At 40.7% G+C, this 16,868-nt stretch overlaps 1 protein-coding gene across 2 annotated transcripts in view; it reads left to right on the forward strand.

The window, feature by feature from the left end:
• Positions 1 to 750: 750 nt before the first annotated feature.
• pde5ab (phosphodiesterase 5A, cGMP-specific, b) overlaps positions 751 to 16,868 on the forward strand; it is a 57,355-nt gene continuing 41,237 nt past the window's right edge. Inside the window, exons 1-7 of one of the 2 annotated variants that reach the window (XM_069721860.1) lie at positions 751 to 1,057; positions 5,358 to 5,871; positions 7,836 to 8,009; positions 13,246 to 13,335; positions 14,854 to 14,925; positions 15,262 to 15,351; positions 15,435 to 15,572. In XM_069721860.1, the coding sequence (XP_069577961.1) occupies positions 960 to 1,057; positions 5,358 to 5,871; positions 7,836 to 8,009; positions 13,246 to 13,335; positions 14,854 to 14,925; positions 15,262 to 15,351; positions 15,435 to 15,572 (1,176 nt within the window). In that variant the 5' untranslated portion in view covers positions 751 to 959. The remainder of the gene's footprint in view (positions 1,058 to 5,357; positions 5,872 to 7,835; positions 8,010 to 13,245; positions 13,336 to 14,853; positions 14,926 to 15,261; positions 15,352 to 15,434; positions 15,573 to 16,868) is intronic. The other variant, XM_069721859.1, reaches the window with a different exon arrangement.

The raw sequence follows: 16,868 nt of genomic DNA on the forward strand, positions 1-16,868 counted from the left end.
GAAGCAACGCTGTTGGAGTTACAGTTGCTGCTACTTCCTGTAGCTTTTGTTGGGCTTGCTTGAGTTAGCAGAAAGAGGCGAGTTAGGCGGCCTTTAAGGCTGAGAGACAGTCTTTTCTCAGAATGTGGTCCTGATTTACAGATTGCAATTTCACCTGGTTTAGATCCAATCAAAGCGCCAGCCCGGCCACATATGGCTGAGCATATGGGTTCCGATCCATGCGTTCTGCATGCATTTACACAGTGTTTATTTTTCATTGAATTCAGAGTTCATCTTGTTAATGGGGTATTAAACAGATGTTGATATATTAAGTCACTGTAATTCCTCTTTAATATTCAATATAAAATATGTATCAACGTGTAATGTCAATACAGTATAGATAATGAAACACCACCACTTGGAACTATTTAATTCAGACTAGTTTAATTTTTTTTTTAGGCAATTTAATCTTATGTTTTAATTTGGACCATAAGACAATGTAATGTTCTTTATACTTTTCCAGTGTGTTTATAGTGTCCTAAGTATTATTATAGTATTACATTATGTAAATATTGGAAACCTATAGCCTACATTGTTTCTATATTTTTTTCATATTTGTAACACTTTTGTATTTGTGAGCTGCTCTCTCTCTCTCTCTCTCTCTCTCTCTCTCTCTCTCTCTCTCTCTCTCTCTCTCTCTCTCTCTAATTCTCCCATAGTCGCTTCACCAGCTGGGAAGCACACAGTCACCGCTTTATGATCCGCGCGCACCGACCGACCGACCGACCGGGCCGCGAGTAGCTCTCTTTTCGAGCTCCCCCCCCCTCGCGCTCTCCTCCCTCCCCCCCCCCACCCCATCCCCCCCCCCCTCTCTCTCTCTCTCGTTCTCCGTTCACATTATTCGGTACCCGGTGTCCCACGTATAGATGTAAACGGTAACCGCAGCTCACAGTGGGGGACACTCTTGTCGCCTTTGCGCCATGGAGGACTGCTGTTCCCAGGAAAACGAGAGGATGGAAGCGTGGCTGGACGACCACTTGGAGTTCACGCACTCCTACTTTATCAGGAAGGCGTCAAGGTAAAAAAAAAAAAAAAAAAAAAATGGGGACAGCGTGGAGGGGTCCGTTTATGTGCAGCCTGCAGAACGGGAGTGTAGTTTCCTGCGGGAATAAACTATTTTTGCTTTTCGTGTGCAGCCCCGCAACCAATCAGGATCCGTTAAATTGCCTTTGTTAGTTTAGAATGGTTTTTTTATTATTATTATTATTATTATTATTTTTTTATTGTTATAGGTGTCACTTTACCTGTCGACAATTTAACCGTGCACTGATCTAATCTAACAGTGAACATCCTCCCCAGTGGAGGAGAATGGGGGGGGGGGGGGGTCTGCGAGAAACCGCGCGTCTCCACTCAGGTGCTACCTGCAGAGCTGTGGATGTCACAGAGCTGCGGTGATTCGCACCGTCTCACGGCTCACCATTATTTTTTTATTTCACCATCCACTTCACAATCAGTAACAGCTCTGAGAGTTACACGTATGTAACGTAATCATTAACTTTTACTGCTGCCAGTTATTCCGTTTAATTCCAAGTGCTTATTGTTGATTAGACCCCTTCGTGATAATTATACAAGCCTTCCACATGAAAGTACCTTATTTCTGTTTTAGACCTCAGGCGCGCGGCTCGGCTCAAATTATCCATTTAATTTTTTTTTTTTTTACGCAAACAGATTCCGGATCAGTTTTTCTGGAGCGGTAGCAGACAGTCGTTTTACGGCACTTCTGCAACAAGCATATCTGGACATTTGATCAATCTGGCGGCACTTCATCAGGACACTGAGGCTGTGTTTGTTTTCGTGACAAACCCCTTCAAAACCATTTATCCACTTAAACCATCATGGTAACTTTGCGCAGTTTTCTCCTCATTCTGCAACAGCAAAACATCCCAATTCATCTTGAAACATTTTCCATAAAAAGCATTGTTAGAAGACTTATTTCTTTCACCTCTCCTGCTGTTTTTGACCACATTATGAAAGCAAAAACAAAAGTTGACCAGCGCTGCGCAAGAGTTTTGCACACATCAGCCATTTCGCGGTTCTGGTTGAGAGGCATTTCTTAGAGAGGTATTGATTCAGCCACACCTCCCCTGGATACATTAGGGTCGTCTCCGTGGGGAGGCAGCCAGCTCAGTGGGAGACAGAGTAAGAAGGACTGAACCGGATCACCTTTGACACAACGCAGACACATGGTCATCTGGATCCAAGATACCAGGTTAATGTCACGGCCAGCACTTTTTCCTCATTTAAATCATCTTCTCCAGGTTTTGGCCTTCAGGTGAACAGGGCCTTTGACTGGCCTGAAAACAGAATGAGTCACTCGACCTTCAGTGTGTCAGAAAAGCTGAAGCAGATGTGAATGCTTGAAATGTGAGTGGGTTGATTAGACAATGTGCCGGCTGATTCGAGAGATTCTCCATAATCCCTTACAATGTACTGTTCACACACACACACATACACCCTCTGTGACAAAACACACACACACACACAGACTAAAGACAAAGTGTGCTTTGATTTTGCCTTTATAATAATAGGATACTGTTCATTACTAATATTATTATTGCATGTTTGTCTCCCTTATCACTGGTGTTAGACATTGTTATCTTCTGTCTGATTACACATAAAGTCAGCTTGTAAAAGAGAGCTCTTTTTCCTCAGTGTGTGCCCAGAGCATATATCCACAACAGGCTACCAGCATTAATTTCCCCCAGCATGCTCACTTACCTTACGTTTATTTTGAGGTCAGTTTTGCTTTATTGTTTCTGTTGTCACTGCTAAGAACTGCTCTTATTTGCTGTTCTATTTCATAGTTTGACTGTAGCTGGCAGACAGCTCTCATATACTTATGAAAAAAAAACGTTTTCAGATGTATGATGTTTAAAAAAAATACTTTGGATTTGATTTGGTTGAAGGACATGCTGACACATTATACTTTCAACTCCAGCAAGCAAAGCTCGTTCTAAAAATCCTTTATGGCTTTCTTCTGTTAAGTTTAAAGATTAATTTATAGTAGCTCAAGCTGATTGTTACTTATTGTACTGAAGGTAAAAACACCGTGTGGAAATACTGAAAGAATGAATAACACATTCTCCCTCTCACAAATGAAAATTTGAATTGACAAGCAATTAAACACAACTTCTCATTGGTTTTGTTGCTACATCCTCACTTGGTTTAGTATGACCAGCCGCTTGTGGTGCTATTGGGAGCTAATATTATCAGACATTATGCAGTTTATTGACTAATTGTGTAAGCGTGTGGCTACATTTTAGTTTGTCATGGATAACATTTTAGTGGCTTTATATAAAGTAAAACAAGAAGTAGCCTCGCTAACCACCAGCATGGCTACCTCCCAACATGTTTTCTTTTCCTTCTTTTGGTCCCATTTCACTCCTTCTCATTGATGTTGCTCAGCAAAAGTTACATATTCCCACTTAAAACTCAACATCAGTTTCAGAGCCAACATGCCAGAAGGAAGCGTTTGCACAGGTTTATACAGAGAATGAATGACAGAGGGTAACCAGGAATGTAAATAATCAGTAGTAGTTTTCTAATTTGGTGTCTTCTTTCATATTCTGCCATTTTTTTTCTGCTCCTATTCTCTTCAGGAAAAGTGTACCTGGCCAACTTTGGTCAGTTGAGGGAATTTTGCTGTTATATTTCAGTCTGCTTGAGTTTTAGCCACATAATTTTGTGGAAAACCAGTGTAACCCACTAGTTAGTACTCACTATGAGTAATGCTGAATATGGACTTTTTGTGAAAGCTCTGTAATCCTGACCACAACATTTGATGCCAAATCTCATAGAAAAGGTTTTTGTTTGGGTACCAAAGATTTCTGAGTCATTTTATGGGATTGACATGTAAAAACATCCTCTGTGTTTCTATTTAACGTCATGACAAACACTATAATATTTTTGCTGACTGTAGTCAGGAATTTGGTTTCATGACGGATTGGAAGATGGTGTGAGTGTGTTTGGGTCTTGTTGGTGGAATTAGAGGAAAGCAGTGGATAAATGCATATGTGGGCAAAAACACTTTAAACATTGCAGACAATTTATTTGAATATTCAAACCACCTGTGGTGTTTGAAACAATTTGATATTTAAAAAAAAAAAAAATCATATTTAAGTCAAATCAGATTTATTTATATCGCATATTTAATTTCAACAAAGTTTGACCAAAGTGCTGCACGGAACCAAACAGATTAAACCGTCAGATATATTTAAATATTTTAAACCATTTAAAGACAAACTACAAAAATAAAATTGAAGAAATTAAAAACAGCGTTTTTAAGCATCTCGATCTGGAAATCGATGTTTTAAAAAAACAAAACAACAACAACTATACAGTGCACTAAAAAAGTGCCCTTCTTCCAAATATGCCATATTTGCTCTGTGTTGTCTTTTCAGTTCTTGTGGTAGCATGAATTTTCTAGACAAAGAGCTTGTGATGGATGTCTGTTTATGTTTTGGTACAGGAACTGGGGAGAATCTGTGTTCTTGCAGGATTGAGGTGGATGATAAGTGATGCCACTCTGATCGTTGTCTACATGTCAACCAATGTCGTGTCTTATGTATCAACTCATTCCTTTGATGTGTGCTTTGTTTTAAGCTGACAAGAATATAACATCTGTGTATGAACTACAGCTGATCTACACCAAAAGAACCAAAACATTAATACTACTCACGGATAAAGGGAATAATGTTGATTCTCTTGCAACAAACTGTTCGGGTCTGGATGTTAGATGTTAAGTGTACAGTTGGTTTTCCTGGTCACTTTGTTGAATATGGAAGAAATGTTCAGGTATAAAGGCTTGAGTGCGTTTGACAAGAGTCTAGTGCTTGTGGCCTGATGAGCGGGTCTGAGCATCTTAGAACTCCAAGGCGTGTTTGGTTCTCCGAGTGAAGAACTGGTGCGTACCTGCTGACAGTACTCCGAGGAGGGACAGACCATGAACTGGCCACAAGGTGTTGCAGGATGGGCTGAAACAAATCGGATTCACAGCAGCGCCGACCTGTGACTTAAAATATCAAGTTTCAAGTAACTGCTGCAAATTTCTTACTGCTACATACCACAGGGAACCTTCAGACGTCTTGTAGAGTCCATGCCTCAGCGGGTCAGAGCTGTTTTGGTGGCATGCAATAACCAATGACACATTCACATGCAGTGGTCCTTTTTTTTTTTTTGTCATTGGTGATTATTTCAAGTGGTATTATCATGTCTGACTTACAGTACCTCTGAAACACTTCCTCAGATATAGAATGCCCAGTATGTCAAAGAAACTGTTACAAGTTTTTTTTGTGTTTTTTTTTCTTCCCATTTCACAGAGAGATGGTGAATGCCTGGTTCGCTGAGCGCGTCCACACTATTCAACCATCTGCTTCCAAAGAAAATCCTCCACAGCAGCGGGCCCACCAGTCCTTCGCAGACCCTTGCCCCACCTCTGCCTTAAACATCCTCCCGTCCACCCTCAGCCTCCTGGAAAACCGCTGCCCCTCCCCGGCCACGGTCCCCAGCCCGGCGCCCGGCACCCCGACTCGCAAAATCTCAGCGTCAGAATTCGACAGGCCGCTCCGGCCCATCGTGGTTAAAGACTCTGAGGGCTCTCTGACGTTTCTGAGCGACGCTGACCGTGAAAGCGTCCCTCTCCGGGGCTCAGTGATGGGTGAAGGTGGGGGAGGTGGTAACGGAGGTGGTAGTGGCAGCAGGGGTGACCGCTGCGCCAGGCTGCTGGAGCTGGTGAAGGACGTGTCGAGTCATCTGGATGTGACAGCACTCTGCCATAAAATCTTCCTCCACATCAACGAGCTGATTGCTGCAGACCGCTACTCACTGTTTCTGGTACGAATCTCTCTGTCCCTCTCTCTCACTCTGTAATAGTAATGATGCAATAGTATAACAAATGAAGAAATATGCTTATTAGCCTTCTTTTTCAGAGTTAAATGAAACAATATTATTCTCAGGTGTTTGTGTAACAGAGGTACAAGTGAGTTGCTCGTAACTGCCACTGCCGGGGTCTCCAGCCTTTTTTCCCTCTGTGAGCTATTTTGACAAAATGTCTGAGAGCTCCTCATGTTTAGTACCATTTATTCACATACCTGAGCTCCACCCAAACCAGCCGAATAAGCTTCTTTTATGTAATCAATCGCAAATGGATACAATTCGCACACATTTGGTATCACAACAGCTTAAATTCAACAGTACGTACATGCTTTTTTCAGTATACATTTCTTTACATTTCCAATTGGGTGAGGGCACAACTCTTTTGTGGCCAAACTGGTTTGAAAAGTGTCAAATAAAGTGTTCTAATATAAGATTTAAGAGGAAAATCCAGTGTTTCCTAATATACATAGGTGGCTGTCAGTACTGTATATCTGGCCCACCCACCCGCCTAGGTCTATGTTACAGATTGTTCGAACCTTCTGCGATCTCCTCAGAAACGAGTGGCGAGCTACTGGTAGCTTTGGAGCGATGGGTTGGAGACGTGGTCTACAAGTTAAACAAATAAAATGAAATCAATTCATTTATTAACTTTGTCGAAACTGAACATTTTAATTTGAACACCGCACGACTTTCTGTTTTTCCCTACTACAAACCTCTATTCTAAGCTCAGCTAATTACCTCATGGCTCTCGCTCTGTACTGTTATTTTTGTCACATTCTTGGAACGTAAGGAAATAATTCCACTGTATATTCTTTATATATCACCTTGTTTCACCCTCTAACAACAAGAACAGAGGCTGTGATCAGCTCGTGTCTCCGTTATGATGTATCCCAGCAGTTTCAAAAATGAATGGTAAAAAGTATTTCTTGCTGCACTTATACACATTCATTCTCATGATGAGCAAGAGGCTTGTGATTAACATGCACAAACCAATAAACACATGTGTAGTTGCGATCTGTGATTGAAGCCATGCAAATAAAGAAAAGAAAGACGTTAAATGACAAAAAAATTATGACAAATGATGTATTCAAGTCTGCAGGACTGCTTTCTTTCACCTAAAAAAATATTGTTAATACTAAGAGTATCGTGTCTTAGAGCTGTGCTGAAAAACAAGTCCATACATCTGTTACCTGTAGGTTTGACTATGATAATCCCTTCTGTTCATGATGTCCCAGTAACTCCCTGAAAAGCCTCCGATGGATCCAAAATGATGACAGGATTTAGCAAAAGAGATCACATTTCTTGCTTATTAGCTTCTCTTCAAAGGCTCCCCTGTCAAGTCAAAAATAGGATTTAAAATCTTTCCTCTCACACACAAAACTCTGTGACCAAGCTCCTTCATATCTTCAAAACGCCATAGCATCCTACTATCCCATCGCAACATTTCCTTCTCAGAGTGCTGGCTTACCTGTGGTTCCTAGAGTTTCCAAAAGAAGAATGGGAGACAGAACCTTCAGTGGTTCAGACTCCTCTCCTATGGAACCAGCTCCCAGTTTAGATTTGGAGGGCAGACACCGTCTCTACTTTTAACATCTTAATACTTTCCTATTTGATAAGACTTTGAGTTAAGGCTGACTCAGGTGACCCTGAACTGTCCCTTTAGTTTTGTTAACATATGCGTATAATCTGCTGGGGGCCCTCCCATGAGGCACTGAGCACCTCTCCTCACCTCTACTCTCCTCTCTCTTTCACTCCCCATGCATTGATATGCCTCCATACATGTCAATGACTTTGTGTCTTCAGTCTCCTGCAGTTTGTAGTTTGTACTTTCTGGCTCTTGAGGTACATGTTTCTGATCTGTGGTTATTGACCCCATCATCCTTCCCAGTGTTTATAATTTGTGTATGTGTGTGTGATGTCAGGTTGGCGAGGACAGCTGCAACAGGAAGTTCTTGGTCAGCCGGCTTTTCGACGTGGCCGAGGGATCCACACTCGAGGAATCGTCCAGTAGCTGCATCCGACTGGAGTGGAATAAGGGCATTGTGGGACACGTAGCTGCCACAGGACAACCGCTCAATATCAGGAACGCTTATGAGGTGAGGATTTAACACTGTTATACATCTCCTTTTTTTTTTTTTTTTTTTTTTTTTTTTTTAACCAGGGTCAGCATGGATGCTGCTGAAGTGTGTGTGTGTGTGTGTGTGTGTGTGTGTGTGTGTGTGTGCTGTAACAAGCTTGTGTTTGCTTTGGGTATATGTGATGATTCTTGCTGACACAGCACACACTTGACTGGGTAGGAGAGGAACCGAAGAAGAGCAAGCTGGTCAAAGTTCTCCTGCTGTCCAAGAGGGAGTTTAATAAAAAAAATTAAAAAAAGCTCTTGCCTTTGATTTAATATTACTTTATTCAGTAAGTGGTTATGCCACATTGGTACAGAATAAAGATGGAAACAGCCAGCGGAGGTGACTGTGCACAGCCTCTGGGACTTTTGTCACAGTGACATTAGCAGGTTTGCTACCACTGTGCCTGTAAAGACACCAGAACCTGAGCTCGTGATTGTGTTCAGAATTTTAGCACTCATACCTGTAAAGCTTGAGCTCCTGACCTTTAACTGCTCCATCTACTTCTCCGCTTTTATTCATAACTGTGCTCCCTGGTTACTTCTGTTAACTGGTAATAGACTGATGATGGGGGTATTTGTGGAAGGATGGTGAGGAATGCATGTGGACATAGATGTAAGTGTGTGAGTGTAAATGTTCATTGTTCTGCACTCTTATAGCACATTTTTTTTTTACCTTGACAGTTCACAAAGAGCTTTACAATGTTTACCTCTTATTCACACACACACACACACACACACACACACACACACACACACACACACACACACACACACACACACACACACACACACACACACACACACACACACACACACACACACACACACACACACACACACACACACACACACACAGCTTTTGGCTGCGTGCAGACTGACTAATAACAGCTGACATACACTGTGGTAACCTGGTGACTACCTCTACATGAGTGTGTCTCTAACCTGATGTTGCTCAGGTGTGTCTGCAGTTAAAATAACTGAAGTCATCTTTATATGTTTGTGCTCTGGCTGTTTTAGAGACTGTAGACCAGCGCTGCATCTTGTTCTCTTTAGCGATGATCCACCTGCACGGAACAACATTACGTGTCACATATGTCATGAAATGAATCGCTGCTAATAGAAGATGGAATGATTGTGAGCATCGACCGGTACATTAAACGTCATTTCATACCATATTCCAAATTGCTGGTTTGTGGATTTGGGCTGAAACATCAGTTGGTCTTAAATTCTGACAATGTGAAAGCTTGTCATTGGCTCTTGGTGGACATATATACTGTATGATGGACCACTGTTTTGGACAGACACCTTGAGTTTGGTCTGGTACTTGTATCTGTGGGCAGACGCCTCCTGCTTCATGCATCCTTGACTATTCTTCAAAGTACCACCCTTTCTTTGAAAACATAAAATAAGGTGGTTCGAGTTTCTGCTGCACTGCATCCTTGAAAGTATCTTCCAGAGAAAGATTTTAGACTGATTATGAAACATCACTGTCTTTGTACTTCACAGAACACACAAAATCAGCATCAGCAACTGGCATCATTCATCTTGTGTGTGTGAGAGAGAGACTTCCTGTTGTGTACCTTCCTCCTTTGACAGCTCTGTCATCTGGTTGCCTGCCAACCAGAAGGTGATGTTAATGTGACTGGATGAGAGAGAGAGAGAGAGAGAGAGAGAGAGAGAGAGAGAGAGAGAGAGAGAGAAAGGAGACGGGGTGAGAAATTGACAAATGGAGAACAAGAGTGGCTGATGTGATGGTCCACCTGTGTCTAATTAGTAATGTGTGTGTTTGTACACCTGCTGAGGGGGTGCACATTAGGGGTTTTGAGTGTGTGTGTGTGTGTGTGTGTGTGTGTGTGTGTGTGTGTGTGTGTGTGTGTGTGTGTGTGTGTGTGTGTGTGTGTGTGTTCTTTGCTTCCAGGTGAGTGCACTGCTTTAGTTTGTGTTGGTGTGTGTTAGTATTCTGCAACGACTTACCTTGATTGTGTGTGTGCACATTCTGTTTGTGTGCGCACACATACAAATGTGTGTGTGTGTGTGTGTGTGTGTGTGTGTGTGTGTGTGTGTGTGTGTGTGTGTGTGTGTGTGTGTGTGTGTGTGAATCAAAATCGAGGTGTGTGTGTTTCATGCTCTGTGCAAACAGCCTCAGTTCATGCACAGCGTTACTCTAGATTATCTGAGTGTATATGCTGCATGCTATTTGTGCGCATGTATATGTGTGTATGTGCATGTGTCTATGTGTGTGTGTATATGTGTGCATTTGTACTGCTACAGAACCTGATACTGCTTCCAGGAAGTCCATCTGCGTCATCTGAGGGACTCCCCGGGCCCTCTGATTGGATGTTTAACTACCCATTAGTCTGCTCAGGATTACATTGATTTCAGCAGCACAGTGAAAAACAATCCTTCCTCTGACTGTTTATATTAGTACAGCCCTCTGTGGGCTGGACTAACTGAGTGTCTGGCAACCGCCTGGGCCAAACCAATCCACAGACAAGCACGGGGGGTGATGACCTTATAAATGCCTTCACTGTGCCGCATCCAAACTGTAATCTTGTGGGAATGAAATACAGGATTTATCTATCTCTCCTTGAGTTCTGTTTTGAATTCCCCCCCCCATCCAGCCGCATATTTCTTGGATTTTGACGGATGATTGTGTGTGTAAACGTTGCAGGAAAAAAAAAAAACTTCTGGCTCTGGACTGTGGTGTGCTGCAGTTAAAGGTTGTTGTAGATTGTTCCAGTTAGTCACAGTGGAGCAGGTGATAGTTTAGTGGCTGGGTTTAGATTGTTTTTTTTGAAAAGGCACTTTGGTTAAAAACTGAGTAGAAAAGAAATTTCCATTTTACAATTATTCTCTGTATACTTGTAACTGGCTAAAGATAGTATTCAAATAATCAAGTTTCTACAGTTAATCATTTTCTACATATTTTCACAGAAATCCTTTTGTTGCCACATGATATTTGAAGGCTCTATAAACTACAAGGTTGGAATATTTTCAAATTAGGTATTTAACATTAGTGGTGTTTGTACTTGTGCTTCTGATATTTTGTAATTTGTTATTTTAACCTTTGGACATTTTGTATTAAGGAAAACAATCAATTTGACAAAAGTTGTGATTTTTTCATATGCACGTTTCGAGAGTAAATCTGAACGTTTTAACATGTCAGGAATGTCGTTTTAACATGTCAGGAATGACAAATGTTTCACTAAAAACCTAGTGTAGGAAAAAAAAAGACAGATTATGCCATTTGAGCCACTGGTGGACATTTAATGCGAAACATCTTTGGAACATCTTAAAAAAGTGTTGTTTTTCACCGTCTGCAGCTTTGCTGCAAACAAACAAAATGGCAAACCAACTTTATATTCGTAATATAATATAACAGAACAGATTGAGAATGACAAGCATGACTCCATTTTAATGATGGAATAAGGGCTTTGGAACTGTATATTTTCTGAATCAAGATCACTTTGTTGAGTTTTTTTTTTTTTTTTTTTTCAAACAGTCTATGGAACCTTGTAGAACAAAGGAACATCGGGCAAAAGTCTTCAGATACAAAACAGCTCTTAAACTGCAACATACTGTATGTTTACATGTAGACTGTAGTCTACCAGAAGTGTGGCATTTATTTGTGCCTTTTGGTATTTAATATTGTTTAGGGAAGAATTAAACATTTATTTGACGATTTGAAAGAAATCCTGCGATTATGTTGTTCAATTTCTATCGTTGTGCGCCATATGTGCTGTGCAGGAGTGGAATGACTGAGAGCCCATGCTCTTTGTGTACAGTCTGCAGCTGGTGAGAACCCTAGGATGTTTACAGAAATCGTGTTGTGACACAAGCAACCATTTTATGATACAATCCAAAAACAGGTTGTGTTTGTGTGGCTGTGACACTGGTGTTGTGTTTCTCTTCTAGTCATCGTTTTATCCACACACAAACACAGTTCCTTGAGTGGAGAAGATAATGGGAATGGACAGAGAGAAGCTGAGTGTTTAAAGGTCAGCCGGTGGGTGGGAGGATTGCCATTCGGGGAATAGTCCTCAAAAAACAAAACATCTTCATCCACTGGTCCTTAATAATGTGCCTTCAGAAGCCTCTTCTCCCTCGTAACCCTCCTGTTGTCCTCGGGTCAAAATGACCCGCAGCTGTGTTCAACCAAGTTCTATTTTATTTTCATATTTTTTTGGGATCATTGGTGACGAGGATGCTGTGAGGGTTTCTTTAAAGAATGATGACCAATGATCCCCAAAAAATATATAAAAATATAGAAATAAAATAGAACTTTGTTGAACACAGCTGCGGGTCATTTTGACCCGAGGACAACACGAGGGTTAAACCAATGAAGGCATTTGTCTTCTTGTGACTGATACCAAACACAAACACAATGTGAGCCCTTTCTTTTGGAGAAGAGGGGTATTTAGTGTTGCGTAATGCTTAAAGCTGTATGTGCTTAGCCACTACAGAATTGGACAGCTGCTGTGACTGTAGGTGGTTGAACTGCTTGTTAAGGGTTTGAGTGCAAAGGAGGTCTGATGCTGCTTTACATCTCAAGCTTTCTTTTCTTTGACAACACGTATGCAGTCTATGACAGATCTAGTCTGAGGTGTAAAGTTCCCCAACTCCAACCAAGCAGGACAGAGCTGCTAATGTTTCCTGATAGAACAGTTTTATATCAGGAATGGCATCTACACTGTGTTCAAATATGATATGGTCATGAACTTTTTCATATTTAATGTAACCCGTAAAGACAAACTAATGTCATTAAATAATATGCTAACTCCTGGCCTTCAAAGTAACACTAGGTTACCAGCTTGTGTAGATAGTATAGGCTATGCTAGTTTGATAACGACACAACAATTGCAGCTGAAGTTTTTTCCAGTGTTTGATCCATTTACTTGTTCTGCTACACTTGTGTTTTGGGTTTTGGATTAAAAAACGACCCCCTTCCAAACTCTGAACACAGATTCAACACGTGGAGAAATTCAAATACATACAAATTACATGTATTTCATGTTTCAGTAACTTCACTAACTATTTTTAGTGAAGTTACTGAAACATGAAATAGGTCTAATTTGTCACTGGTGAAAGCTACTGGTATCATCAGTATTTTTTTTTTTTTATAAACGCTAATATTCGATCCAAAATATCTGACCCTTCTGTAAACAGCTGTTGTTGAAACAGGATTCTGTGTTTGTTCTCTGCTTGCTCAGGACCCCAGGTTCAACGCAGAGGTCGACCTCATCACAGGCTACAAAACCCAGAGCATCCTCTGTCTGCCCATCAAGAACCACAGAGAAGAGGTGAGACAACCCACCACAGCATTACCACATACCATATGCACTTCGGTGGCCGTTTTGTTACATTTTATTTTGCACAGTTCTTTTAAAAGGTGTTTTTTTTTAGCCTATCTCAACCCCAAGTACAAGCTCTTCTTCACTTCTTTTGGAGAAGATGATTCATGCATGAGATGCGTTGTATGATTATCATATTGCAGCTGTGGCTGGAAGCTGCAGCCTGCTTGATGATAACTCTTCTGTTGTTTTATAATCTTTTAGTATTAAGCAAAAAACCAGCTGGTGGAACTAGACCTTACAGCTCTGTCAGGCTGTATTTTGGTACAGTGGCGCTTTGAGCTAAATGCTAACATCAGCATGTTAACAATGGTCACAATGACATCGCTAACATGCTGATGTTAAGCATTTATTCAATTCAATTCAATTCAATTTCATTTATATAGTGCCAAATCACAACATAGCTTATTTCATGGCACTTAACACATTAAAGTCCTTACAACAGAACTTTACAGCCTCATACAGGGAATCCCAATAATTTAACAATTCTCATAAGCCAGGTGGGAAAAACTCCTCTTTAAGGGAGAAAAACCTCCCTTACCTCCCTTAAAGAGAAGGAAAAACTCCCTCTTAACAGGAAGAAACCTCAAACAGAACCAGGCTCAGAGGTGGGCGGGCATCTGCCTTGATTGGTTGGGGCGAGAGGAGAGCAGAGAGAGAAAAGGACAGCATAGAGATACAAGACATGAACTGTTGGTTGGGCCGACAATCACAGAGCAGAGACATGCAGCTCCATAGCGGGACATCTGCAAAAGAAAGAACAGAAACTACGCGAGCGAGGGAACTGAATGGAGACAACAGACAATAAACAAAAACTATGGGAGAGAAAAAGCACGTAACAGTGAGACACGAGTGTATAGAGAGTTAAATATTGAGAGGAAAGAAGCTCCCCCAGCAACCTCGGCCTATGTATTATGTTTACCATTATTATATCTTTGTTTAGGATATTAACTCGCTAACATTTGCTAATTCAACCTAAAAATAAAATACAGCTGAGGCTGATGGAAATGTTATTAATCAGTTTGCAGATATTTGATCATAAAGCAAAGTAAACAAAGTAATAACTTAATTAATGCTCTAAAGTTATTACAATTCATGTCTGCTTTCCATTTGTTTTGAAAATGAAAAAAAAAAAAAGTGTTTTAGGTGGAAGAGTAAAAATACCAATATACAGCAATCTGAAGATACAAAAAATGAAACAAACAGAAATGCGATATTTTCATCATGTTTTCTACGATCTTTTTCACATTCTACATGCTGGACTGGAAAATGTGCACCACTAGCTGTTTACTGTATCTGAACAAACCTACTTATGTTTGTATAACAGTTGTAGATAGATCAAATAAAAAAATTGTCTTCAGCAGTTTTACTCAAAATTTGCATCACATATGGATGAAACCCAGCTACTGACATCACTCAGAATTACTGTTTTGACTCTTTTTGCTTTATTAATCTGACCTATCGCAGGTAGTTGGAGTGGCTCAGGCCATCAACAAGAAATGTGGGGAGGAAGGTACCTTCACTGAGCAGGATGAAAAGGTTTGTAAAGTCTACTGTTTCATTCAAAAGTTTTTTTTTTTTTTATTAGAAACTTCAATAAATTGTACACCTGACTATTAACAGAAGGTTACTCTGAACTGGTTGACCGTATGTGATCCCAAAGACTTCAGATATGCTGCATATAAAACTGTATTCCTTTATCTTAATCCGTCAGTCTCTTTATTCCTCGTATCATCGGTTATCTCTCCACATTAATTTATTCTCTTTTAGCTCCCCTCTTCACTGATTTGTCTTTTGTCCATAGTCCAGTCTTTTCCCCTCCGTCTGTGCTCTTTCTACCTGGTGCTCAGATGTTGTTCTGTTCCTCCCCAACAGGACTTCTCATCTTATTTGGCCTTTTCGGGCATCGTGCTGCACAACGCGCAGCTATACGAGACATCGCAGCTGGAAAACAGACGCAATCAGGTGGGTGTTAATGTGTGTTTCTGGAGGTCTGTGTACACACAGGCGCGACTTTGTACATAATGTGTGTATGTGTGCGTTTGCAGGTGCTGTTGGACCTGGCCAGTCTGATCTTTGAGGAACAGCAGTGTCTGGAGGTCTTACTGAGGAAGATCGCAGGAACCATCCTGTCCTTCATGCAGGCCCAGGCTTGTACCGTCTTCAACGCTGACGAAGACTCCATGGTCAGCGCACACGCACACGCACACGCACACACACACACACACGCTCATACTTGTGGATTTAGTGCTTCAAATCCAACTTCAACGACTACAAACTGCTTGAATGCAGTAAATCATCAGCACGGTGGGCCTACAGGAGGATTTTGAACTAAATCAGTTACATTGAGTTAATAGAAATAGACTTAGTGGACTCAAATGGAAACAACACAGTTCCATGAGGAGTTTATGTGTTCATTTACAACACATGATTGATGACTTGCAAACAGTGCTCAGGTCAAGGCTAAATATAAACGTGTAACATCCACTTCTGTTTCATAATGTGTGTAAATGATTTTTTCACGAGCAAACAATGACATTTATTACTGACCCCGAGTTACCTTATCTTTTGGGGACTTTCTCATTTGTTTATTTTGTAGGATGGATTTGTGAGTTAACAATGACCATAATCAGATCACATGGTCAGACATCAGACATGAGCCCTGTAGTTTTAATGATTAATTGTTTCCAGTGTCAGTGACTAGATTATATAGATTTCAGATATTTTATATATCATTAAACATTTGTAATATTAATAAACAAGACAAGGTCAAAACCTAATGTTTATCTGGACCGCTTAAACTCTACAACGCTTTTCATTTAAAAAAAAAAAATAGCCTTTTATTTAAAACAAATATAGGAAGTTATGGCATTCGGCCAACCAGTGTTCTTTTATCAGTCAGTCAGTCACTCACTCAGTAACTCATTGACTGACATCTGCATTTGGAGGGCTGGCTCTGCTGCTGCATTCCTGCCAAAAATTAAAAACTTTAATCCTGTAAGCACCCAATTTAATACCATGAAGTAAACAAGTAATGCTTTAGCCACTTTTTAAGCCTCATGCGACTATTTTAATTTCACAAGAGAAATGACAACTGCATAGCAGCAAGTCTTTGGCACACGGACCGTGTGTGCGTCTCCAAGCTTACCTGGACGGTATAGTTGAAATGGACATAAGGTTCACTGATGGCTATTTTTACTTTAGTCGTGGTAGCAGCACTTTGAGCCAAATAGTAATGTCATCATGGTTACGGGACCTGTAACAAACAGGCAAAGATGCCAGACGTGTTAATACAGTCACAGTCTGGAGCAAGACAATTAATTCAAGAATTTCACAATAAAACAACACATTTTTTTTTAAACAGTAAAACACCAAAACAAAGATTTCTTTTAGCAAATTTTGTTTAATTTCTTATTTCAGAAACTAGACAAGACAGAAACCAGTTGACACTTGAGCAAAGAACAGCTCTTTTCAAAATAATG

The sequence above is a fragment of the Brachyistius frenatus genome, unplaced genomic scaffold (genome assembly GCF_029030835.1).
Source record: "Brachyistius frenatus isolate BFR_SWC_R1_liver_20210118 unplaced genomic scaffold, ASM2903083v1 Contig_275, whole genome shotgun sequence".
Lineage (NCBI taxonomy): Eukaryota > Metazoa > Chordata > Actinopteri > Embiotocidae > Brachyistius > Brachyistius frenatus.